General features: G+C 43.1%; 1 protein-coding gene and 1 long non-coding RNA gene across 2 annotated transcripts in view; one reads left to right on the plus strand and one right to left on the minus strand.

The window, feature by feature from the left end:
* tex2 (testis expressed 2) overlaps nucleotides 1-8,778 on the plus strand; it is a 39,664-nt gene extending 30,886 nt beyond the window's left edge. Inside the window, exons 4-14 of the mRNA XM_077619836.1 lie at nucleotides 121-1,771; nucleotides 2,505-2,705; nucleotides 3,428-3,761; nucleotides 4,723-4,973; nucleotides 5,713-5,856; nucleotides 6,472-6,571; nucleotides 6,833-6,953; nucleotides 7,305-7,427; nucleotides 7,491-7,700; nucleotides 8,375-8,495; nucleotides 8,573-8,778. Coding sequence (XP_077475962.1) covers nucleotides 146-1,771; nucleotides 2,505-2,705; nucleotides 3,428-3,761; nucleotides 4,723-4,973; nucleotides 5,713-5,856; nucleotides 6,472-6,571; nucleotides 6,833-6,953; nucleotides 7,305-7,427; nucleotides 7,491-7,700; nucleotides 8,375-8,495; nucleotides 8,573-8,722 — 3,381 coding nt within the window. The 5' untranslated portion in view covers nucleotides 121-145 and the 3' untranslated portion in view covers nucleotides 8,723-8,778. The remainder of the gene's footprint in view (nucleotides 1-120; nucleotides 1,772-2,504; nucleotides 2,706-3,427; nucleotides 3,762-4,722; nucleotides 4,974-5,712; nucleotides 5,857-6,471; nucleotides 6,572-6,832; nucleotides 6,954-7,304; nucleotides 7,428-7,490; nucleotides 7,701-8,374; nucleotides 8,496-8,572) is intronic.
* Nucleotides 8,779-9,898: 1,120 nt separating this feature from the next.
* On the minus strand, nucleotides 9,899-10,893 carry LOC144089032 (uncharacterized). The gene is made up of 5 exons (XR_013304991.1): nucleotides 10,648-10,893; nucleotides 10,489-10,569; nucleotides 10,260-10,317; nucleotides 10,052-10,090; nucleotides 9,899-9,966 (listed from the first exon to the last, which is right to left on the minus strand). It is a non-coding gene; the product is annotated as an uncharacterized LOC144089032 (long non-coding RNA).
* Nucleotides 10,894-10,903: the final 10 nt, after the last annotated feature.

The raw sequence follows: 10,903 nt of genomic DNA on the forward strand, positions 1-10,903 counted from the left end.
CCCCATCCCCATAATTCTATTGTTATGTTAAGGTAGAAAAGAGGCTGAATGGACTTGAACTCGTTGACATCAATGTTTTGGTGTTAATGAACCCTTCCCGTCTGTGTTTTTGCCCTCCAGGCCGCCAACCGCTCACCGGGTGGTGATGAGCAGTCACAGCAGTAGCAGCAGCAGCAGCAGCAGCGGCGGCAGGGGAGGTAGCCAACATGCCGACCCTTCCCCCGGTCGGCACGCGCCGGGACCCAAGCTGCAGGTTCAGCGCTCCCTCTCCCGTGACACCATCACCATCCACTTTTCCGCGTTGGGCAAGGAGGAGGACGACGAGGAAGATGAGCTGTACGGTGGGAAACCCGGACTGGATGGTTCATCGGCGCCAAAAGAAGAGCTGCTTTTCCATTCTGTAACCACCACTGCCTCTCCAGCCATGACAATCATTCCCACCTTCGCCAGCCCTCAGCTGGGCGCCACTCCGACCACCAGCTCGTCCTGGCCTTCTGAGCGTCCTTTAGCCAATCTTCCGCCGACAAGCTCCGCCTCATCCTCCCCTTGCAAATCAGCCGGGATTTCGTCCTCCAGACCTTTCCTCAGTCTGGTCAGGTCCTTGTCCAATGACGTGGAGGCCCGCGAACCCGCCCCGCCTCTCGCCACGGTGGCCCCTACGCACACCCGTCATAGACATTTAATGAAGTCTTTTGTCAAGTCCCTTTCCACCGACTCGTCAAAAGGCGAGCAGCAGGAAGGCTCGGTTCACCAAGTCCTCCCCGTCCAGCCGTCGCACCGTCCACCTCCTCGCAACATGCAGCTCTTCAAACAGTTCTCCCAGCCTCGCCTCTCCTCCGCCCCCGTCATCGCCATTCGGGTCGGCGGGGATTCTAAAACGGCCCCCTCGTCTCCCACCATGTCCCCCGACGGCAGGTCCTTCTTCAAAGTCCAAGAGGTGGAAGCAAAGATAGAAGACACGAGGCGCCGTCTCTCAGAGGTGATGGCCGACCCCTTGCAACTTTTTAGTAAGATCATGGGGGAGGAATCGGCGGTCGGCGGCGTCGGAAGCGCCCCTCATCGAGCCAGGTTGCTGTCGTCGAGCGCTTCGGAGCTCAGCGGCATGACGGCCGTGAACGGACACTCGGAAGCTTACAACTACAGCATCAAAGAGGAGGAAGGAGCCGAAGGGGAAGACGAGGAAAAGACTCCTACTGGTATAGGACCCGATTCCGTGATCTTCTCCTTCCCCTCGCCGTCACCGGCGCCAACTTTCGTCCAGAGCGGCGCTTCAACTTTCAGCAGGTCTCCTTCGCTCACTCTGAATCGCTGCTCCATGTCGGCCCTGGTGGCTCGTCAGGAGGATGAAGACTTTTGTGAACTTTACAGTGAAGACTTTGACTTGTGTACTGACACGGAGACTCCAGATGGGGAGCACCCCGGGTCCCGGGGCCTCCACACTGGGAGCACTGGCGGGTGCAGTGAAATGGATATCGAAGAAGAAGAAGAAGAGGAAGAGGAAGAAGAAGAAGAAGAAATGGAGGAAGCAGAGACCGTGCCTTGGACTGGTCTGGTTTGCCTGTCGCAGTTGGTGTACTGGTACTTAATCCTTCCACTGTCACCATACGTGTGTGCGGTGGTTCATGGGATTTTTGCAGGCTTTGCGTTGGCCATTCTAGTCCTTTGGCTGTCAGCTCCACGAGGATCCTACTCGGGAACAAGGACGCGAAGACGTGGAGTAGAACCTTGGAATGTAGCCCAGCTTGATATCAAAGAGCCGGACATATTCAAGGTGAGTCTCAATCAATATGAAAGGTGAGCTTTAGGTCGTCACGTATACTTTTAAATTGGCCAGTTAATCTCAGTGCAAGCTCATTGGTTGTCAGAGACTTGTTTGATATCTTTTAAGGTGCTAACCAAAGCGCTGTTTTCACCCTCTTGCTGCCTATTGAAAGCATTTGTTGTCGTATCTTTTGTGACTGGTGAGGTCTCAGCTATGATTAAAGAAGTAGTATTGCAGTTTTCTCCTTCAGTCTCTCGCTCTTGGCCTCAATCTACAGTACAGCAGGACCTTTAGTAGTGAGTGCTAGTGCACTATCTGAGACTTCCCGAGACCAGAACGCAGACATCAAGACGTTTGTGAGTTGAGACTGAGACAAAACCAAGAAGTAGACAAGCCGCTGTTGATGTTTTTAAAGATTGCAGTCAGTTACCCGCAGGGGCGGAAGTTTAGTAACAAAAGAATTGAAGTTTTAATTGAAGAATTGTAGATTAACACAGATCTTGACCTGCCTTGACCACAAAATCTCCATCCGTCCTGCTGTCTGATCCAAGACAGGGAAGACCAGGACTTTTGGACCTTGAAAATGATGAAAGTTTAGTGTAACAAAACTAGAGGATACTAAGTAAATAATTGGTAGAGAGTATAGCTGCAAATTTGATGTGAAAGTTTGGGGGAAAATAGCAAAATAATCATGGACCCTCATACATTCAGCTAAACCTTCTGCACTGCCACCACATCTCAGGGCTGGATGAACGAGATCCACAGCTACGACCCGGAGATGTACCACGCCACCCTGACGCACTCCGTGTACGTCCGCCTAGAAGGTTCCGTCCTGCGACTGTCGAAGCCCAACCGGAACATCTCCCGACGTGCCACTCACAACGAGCCTAAACCCGACGTCACCTACATCAGCCAGAAGATCTACGATCTGACTGATAGCAAGGTGTGGCACTAAGCATTACCGTATTTTCTCGCATATACGCCGTATTTGTCACCCCAAAAAAAGATGACTGAATCAACGGTAAGGCTTATATGGGCACAAATTAGACTTGACATGCTCAAAACTGCAATGTGACAGAAACCCCATTACGCAAGACAATGCGGCCGATACGGTCATTTATTTCAAAATAGAGGATAGATAAACAGATAAAACGTTAAACTAAATTTATTTTGACGTCTATGAATGAAATTCAAGGAAAAAAAAAAACTGTATCTTGCATAAAATGTGAAAAAAAACTCAGGGCACCACCATCTTACCTAGTGATGACAAACGAGACCGCTACGGACACACTTCCTGGTTGTACTGCTCAAGTGACGTCCTTAATATGTCTCCGTGCAGGTAACAACCTTTTGGAATGTCCAATCCAGCAGATGGACGGCCCTTTCGATTCATACAGTATCTCGGAATTACCACGTGTAATGATTTTTCTTAAGATTTTCCCTTCAAAGTAAAACATTTGTATTCCCTATTAAAACCACAAATATGGAGGTGAAAATTGTGAATCAGGGGGGGTCTTATACGAGAGAAATTGTAGAATTCAACGATTTTAAAGCAATTTTAAGGCTACGGCTTATACGCAGAGGCGACTAATATGCGAGAAAATAGGTCCTAAATTGCAAACGTTTGTCACTTTTTGCAATAAATGCGTGTCCCTGTCTCCAAAGATCTACCTGATGCCGCAAAGCCTCGCGAGGAAAAGGGTCTGGAATAAGAAGTACCCCATATGTGTTGAGCTGGCCAAGCAGGACGATTTTATGTCCAAGGCTCAGGGGGAGAAGGCCGAAAGTGAAGAGGACAGACCGACCACAACGGGGGACAACAAGATTGAAAGAGCCGAGGTGTCTGCCGAGGAGCCGAAAAAGCCCACGCCTGGAGGAGGGGATCTAACAATATACCTCTTCGGGAGGACGGGTCGGGAAAAAGAGGAGTGGTTCCGGAGATTTCTGCTTGCGTCCCAGTCGAAATCTGACGGCCGAGGCGGCGGTCTGCCCAAAAGTGGTAAGTGTGTAAAACAGAAACAGCACACACGTTTGGGAGGATTCACTGTCTTCTGTTTGTAACTGCCCCGGCCGGCCATCAGATCCACACTTAAGCTTCAGCTTAAAGACAATCCCCTCAGGGGAGGATGGTGAATGGGTCAGCAGGATTACATGTATTGCTCACCACTGTAAAACACATCGGGTCAGGATAAGGACTCATTTAAATGGAGAGACCGATACTGTTTGGCTGAAATCCAGGGACTGGATTACAGAAAATGTTATATAACAATTTCTTTAATCTAGTCTTTCTCAAATAGTGGTTTAAAATTAGAAAGAAAAAAAACATTGGTGTCTCGCAAGCGCAACCAGGAAATAAGACAAATCATACGTTAACGATTGGCTTCGTTGTGACTGCTTTGAGAGAACGTTTTGCTAATTCTAAAAATGTTGACATTAAAAAGTCAAAGTTTTGGATTGGATTGGATAACGTTATTCATCCCGTATTCAGGAAATGTCATTGTGACAGTAGCAAGAGGGTGATTAGACAGAATAACAAAGCAAAAGCACAAAGTACAAAGCAAATCAAAGTAAATGGGATCATTAAGAATCACCAAGTCAAATCATTAAGACAGAAAAGCAGCAAAAACACAAAACGAGCAAGATTGATTAACTTGATAAACCTTTGCAGTAATATATTTATATGTTGTTTGTTATGATTATGCAGTTGTAATCAAGTGGCCACAACTGAATACTAAGTAAATCTCAGTCGTGCGTTTGCAGGAATTATTTAGTTGTTTTAAATGGTCTAAGCGGTTATAACTTTAATTAATGTTAATCGGGCATCATTGGACGTCTCCAAGTGAGAATTAAAGGGTTGATAAAAGATTAAATTACTTGTTGAAGTTTTTAATCAATGATGATGATGTCCAATCCGTTGGCAGTGAAGTGGGTTTTTTGTTTGTTTGTTTTTTAACTTGTAGCCTTGCAGCCCACCCCAAGCCACAGCAACCAATCCGTCGGCAGCCAGGAAACGGATGAAACAGGCCACCCTCAACATCGCCAACGGGAGAGTTCCTCGGGTTCTTCCAGCGGCGGCATCAGACAGAAAGTGTTCTTGGACTACAACCTATACATGGCTAAATATGTCAACCCCCAACTTGAGCCCGCAAGCCCAGCCGCCACCGAAAGCCCCGGACACAGCCCGGAAAGAAGTCCAAAAACTATCAAAAAGGTAAAAAAGACATTGTGGAATAAACCTGTTTCTTTTGCTAAAAAGCAGGTTTTTTTCTCCATTTTAAATTTAAGAAATACCGTATTGGCCCGAATATAAGATGGCATTTTTTGCATTGTAATAACACAAAGTGTTGGTCGTCTTATATTCGGGGTCTAGACATTATACCTATTCACAACGCTAGATAGCGCCAGATATCTTTAAAGCGAATGACCACTTTGATGGTTAATGCAATTTTGTTGTTTTATCACAGTAGATTAGTTAATTTCCATTTCAAAATATAAAAGCCATTCATCTACAAATGTGATTGCACTTTAGTTTACATATTTAAGTGTTCAGATATTAAGATGTGATGATAGTTTTTGCATGATTTGAATGAGGCAAAATAACATGATTTTTCTCTCCAATATATTGTTATAATCATTTGTTCCATATGTACTGTAATTATTTTCTCTATAAAATTTGAATTTGGTGTTCAAAAAGTGTTTTTTCAAACTTGAGTCTTGGAAAAGAGGGGGTCGTCTTATATTCGGGCCAAAACGGTAGGTCAAGGAGGTGTGGTTAGATTGTTAATGTGTAGTTGATGAGTCGACATCCTACTTTTTCAATACTGGCACCAACAGTTTTATGAATCTAGCTGCTAGCAGAATGTCTTATCTAAGTTGTTGATTAGTGGATTCAGCATGGCTGCTGTACATTGAAGTTAAGGAAAATTTACATTTGCATGTGTTTCTTGCAGATACCTATAAGTTCAGACCAGCCTGCTGAACCGGAAGCCTGGGTCAACGCTTTTCTCGGCAGAATTTTCTGGGACTTCCTGGGAGAGAAGTACTGGGCAGATGTCGTTGCCAAAAAGATCCAGATGAAGATCAGTAAAATCCGGGTGAGTAGTACAGTCGAGTCAGTTTCCTCCGTTGTGTGGTCTCTGCTGCGTTAAATTTAATGACAGTCTGGCACCTTTTGTATTTTTAGACACTCCCACTTTAATGTCATTCTAAATTCTAGAAAGCCAAAGGTGTTTTTGTCCAATTTCAGATGCCACACGTTATGGATGAGCTCCCGGTGACAGATGTGGGGATTTGTTTTTAGTTTCACGCAAGTTATGACCAGGAAATATGAAAACTTAAATGTTAGTACTTGGCTTCACTGTGCTATGATTTGAGAGCAGGAGAAAATGTTTTACTGCATCTAAAAATCAAAAAGTAAAAGTTAACGTCTTGTTGAACTTCTTGAGCCCTGCACGAACCCTTTTGAAGTACATTCGTACTTTGTTGTTTTTATGCAGTAGTAATCCATTTAAAGTGGCCACAACTAAGTAGTACATTATTCTCAGTCATGTGTTTTCAGGAATCTTTCTTTAGAAATGAATCCCTGAATTCACTTTATGGGGGTTACAAGCGATTTTTTTCAAGAGGATGATCCTACGATTTAAGACTGTGATTATGCGTGGATATCATTTTAAATTCTATCAACTCAAGCTTTTTTTGATTCATTTCAGCTGCCATACGTAATGAACGAGCTTACATTGACGGAACTCGACATGGGATTCTCCATTCCCAAAATTCTTGCTGCCTCCAAACCTTCTGTGGACCACCAAGGTAGGAATGATGGAGGGGCTGGCAGCAAATGAGTGAATGGCGTTGGTTCTCTGTCACTGTAATTGAGAAGACGCGCAGTTAAAAAGCCAGGACGCTTGCAAACAGCAGGGGGGCGGAAATCCGATCAAAATAGGAACTTGGCTCAATGAGGAAGTCCATCTGCCCCGGTCTTGACCTTTTCATCCACGACAGGATTAAACCGATTCTTGGCTGGCGTACGAGGCGCAGATAGCTAGTTTAACGGCTTTCTGTCATCTCTAGGTTTGTGGTTCGATTTGGACGTCTCCTACTCGGGTTCCTTCCTCATGACCCTGGAGACCAAGATGAACTTGGCCCGACTGGGCAAAGAGGGCGAAGGCCTCGGCGAGCATGGGAAGGAATGGTGAGCTGTTCGCTTTCGTTAAGACGCAGCCAATCGTTGTGGGCGCCATTGCTAAGAGAGTGTCAGGGAAAATGAGATGTTTCTCTTCGGAGTCAGATCTGATGTTTCAAATGTTCTCTGTCATAGTTACATATACTGTTTCTACCAATTGGAATGACCTAATAAATGGTGAGTCGGCGTGTCAGTTAAAACAACTGTATGCTGGGAATTACAATCATTTTATGGCACTTTGGTGGCCTCGGTTTAAGTTGGAGTTCAATTCCTCAAAATCCAGTTTGTCATTTTTGTTCATTTTTGTTAACAATACGGACCTGGCGTTACACTCTCCTGTCTTTTTTGTTCACGCGACAGGTCAAGGCCACGCACTTACTGTCTGGCAGATAGCGACGAGGAGTCGTCAAGTGCTGGTTCCTCGGATGAGGAGGATCCTCCTGAACTTTTTAGTGACAAAGCCGTTCTCCCCGGAGGCGAAGGGTAAGCATGCGTCCGATGAAATAATCGAATCTATTTGCTTTCCTCTTGCCTTTGCTACTGCAGCTACATGGGAGGCCACCGGCCCAGCAAGATCATGCGCTTCGTGGACAAGATCGCCAAGTCAAAGTACTTCCAGAAGGCGACAGAGACGGAGTTTATCAAGAAGAAGATGGAGGAGGTGGCCAACACGCCTCTGCTGCTCACCGTGGAGGTCCAGGAGTGTCGAGGGACGCTTGCTGTCAACATCCCACCGCCACCTACTGACAGAATATGGTGAGTACACTTCGTACGAGGCTCTATATAGGACCACAATGCATATGGTAAGAAGGACCACAAGGCACCTTTTGCTGGAGAAGTACAGGATTGTATCTGCTACATTTGTATATTGATCATAGCAGGATGTACTTCGAAATTAGCTAAATAAATCCTTAAATGTGTCATTAAATGTGGAATTACTTCTGTTTATGTATTCAGGATTGATATTTATTTGTGTATTTCAATTCCTGTTCATTTATTTCAATATTTGTTAATTCCTACCTAGTTATTACATTGGTGGGTCTGGGCCATATATGAAGTAAATGAATGATTTTTTTTTAAATAAATACATCTATTCAAGATAAAATAATAAAATGACAATTGAAATAATGTATGAAAAATAATTAAAATCTGAGATGTGATGATTAAAATCAATCTAGAAATAGATACTCAAATATTACCAGATTTAATTACATATTTAATCATCTATGTAACCATGTATTTATTTAGTTTTGCCTGGCCCGCCATAAAATCCCCTTGTAGTGGATGATACGTTCCATTTAACTCAATAGTTGCCATTGACCGCAATAGACGTCCATATCCGCTTAACCGTGCCCTCCCAGTTCACGTAGTTGTGGATGTTTATCACTGTAAATGAAAACGAAACAATTCACATCTCCTTGGATCCTCAGGTATGGTTTCCGCAGTCCACCTCACCTGGAGCTCAAAGCTCGGCCAAAACTCGGAGAAAGGGAAGTCACTTTGGTCCACGTGACAGACTGGATTGAGAAGAAGCTGGAGCAAGAGTTTCAGGTATACGTATCCTGACAATCATTTCTTTTTTCCCCGTCTAATCCCAAGTTTCTTATAACATGTTGTTCTCCCCACAGAAAATATTTGTCATGCCAAACATGGATGACTTGTGGCTACCCATCATGCACTCAGCCATGGACACGCGTTCAAATGCCAGCTCAATGACAGAGTCTAACGATGCCTTGAAGGGCCCGGAACCTGAAGAGTCTGAGGTCTTGTATATGTGAAAAAAAGTCCATATTTCAGTTTTTCGCCATGGCAATACAGTAGTACACTGACTGTGTGTGGGTGCGGCTCAATATGTAAGTTCTCTGATTATTTGTGGTCGATTCCAAAAAGATTTGACGTGTCCAGACAGCAATTGGATTGAATGATAGCAACCATTGCACCTGTCCGTGATGTACAGTGTATATTTTTTGAACTTTACAATGGCTTGTGGGGAGTTTGTTGAACTAAGTGGGCAAACATTTGCGGGAATGTCACAGAAAACTGGAAAAACATACCATATGTCTAGTACACATTTTCTATATAGCCCAGGCTGTATAGTTGGAAACTTATGTATTGTGTGACTTGAATAAGGAGAGGCTTCTGTGTTTTTAGATTTCAAATACAGGCACTGGAGTCAAAACCTTTGCTGAAATCAGATGAATGTATTTCTAGAAGTCACTCATTCACCAGGTGCGTAATGTGCTTCTTAGCAAAACTTTTCATTCAAGTACATTTTGGCTCATTTTTTTAATGCCAATTTTTCTTTTTAGTCTGGCTTGAACAGTAACAAGTGGCAAATGTGTAATTTACTTCAAATATTTTGCAGTTAAAGTGCAGTTTGGGGATTTTAGCCATCGTTTTAATGTTTACAGACATTTTTGGCAGAATTTAATCTGGCACGTCAGCATTAATAGCAGCCAATGAATTTAGAGCAAGCGAGATCAGACATTTAAACAAACGCTTCTTCTGCCATTCAAAACGTGCATCAAACTGAAGTGATGTTCATCTGCCAATGTTTAGTTGCTCTGCAGGCAACTGTTTTTTTAGTGTGTTGATTTAATGTATCAGGCAGAAAGTGCCTTTCTGAAAAGCTGACGTTCCTCCAGTGATCCATTGTTTGCAACTATGCTTAAAGGGAAAAACAGTTGTGCCATTAGTGTTGTAGGTCTTGTCCCCTCAATTTTTTATGTTAATTTGCACTGTGATAAAGCTGTCAAACATTGCTGTTGTGTTCAGTGATGTCAGAATGTTATGGTTCAGGTCATTGTGGATCAATAAAAAATCTTTTTGCGCCAAGTGGGGATTTTAGAGAAAAGTATACAACTCAATCACATCATTTGCACTGCTTAAATTAGCTAAGGTAAATATGTACTTCTGCAAAAAGTCAGATAACATGAATGAAATAAGACACGTGATAGTTCTTTAAATGTGGTCTTTATTTCAGGATTTATGCTCTCTTCAAAACCAAACAGATCCAGAATACCTGAAAGGGAATAAAAAACATGTTACTTTTGAATACTTGGGTAAATATTTAATACAAACAATGAACATAATTCTACACAACTTACTCTGATCTTGATATTTTTGCTGTATCACGTCATTAAATGCTGCAATGGAAGGCAATGGAAATTAGTGGAGTTAAAAAGACCACATTAAAATAAAACAGTATTGGGTGTTGAATCAGATTTTAAGTTGCTTCATCTAACATCAGAAGTCCAACGCGTTTGAATCATCATTCACAAAATTACAACATTAACGTTATGAAAATATACTTACATTGCACAAAGGGGGGAAAATGAGTCCACCATGTGCTGCTGTATCACGTCGTTAAATGCTGCAAGGGAAGGCAATGGAAATATTAGTGGAGATAAAAAGACCACATTAAAATAAAACAGTATTGGGTGTTGAATCAGATTTTAAGTTGCTTCATCTAACATCAGAAGTCCAACGCGTTTGAATCATCATTCACAAAATTACAACATTAACGTTATGAAAATATACTTACATTGCACAGGGGTAAAAATGAGTACACCATGTGCTGGGCCACATGGCTGTAACGTGAGGACTAGTACATATTTCTTCAAACCTGGACATAAAATAAATAAAAGTAATCGTTAGCGTTAAATACAGAAAAAAAGCTTGTGTAGTTTAAAAAAATGATTACCTTTAAATTTGTTAATCGACGTTGGCTAGTCATCAACATGCTGACGCAATGTGACAAGAGGCTCCGTGATTTATAAAATCTACACAAATCGACCATCTAGAATCCCAACCTCCCATTACAAAGAATAAAGTAATAAAGTATTTTAAATGATTTTTTTGGGTCACTGCAAACCGCACCATTACATGCAGTCGTGGTCCAAGCTGCAAGAAAAAGACCGTCGAAGCGGAGAATACCGGAAACGCACCCTCAAATCTGA

Source organism: Stigmatopora argus, chromosome 14 (genome assembly GCF_051989625.1).
Source record: "Stigmatopora argus isolate UIUO_Sarg chromosome 14, RoL_Sarg_1.0, whole genome shotgun sequence".
Lineage (NCBI taxonomy): Eukaryota > Metazoa > Chordata > Actinopteri > Syngnathiformes > Syngnathidae > Stigmatopora > Stigmatopora argus.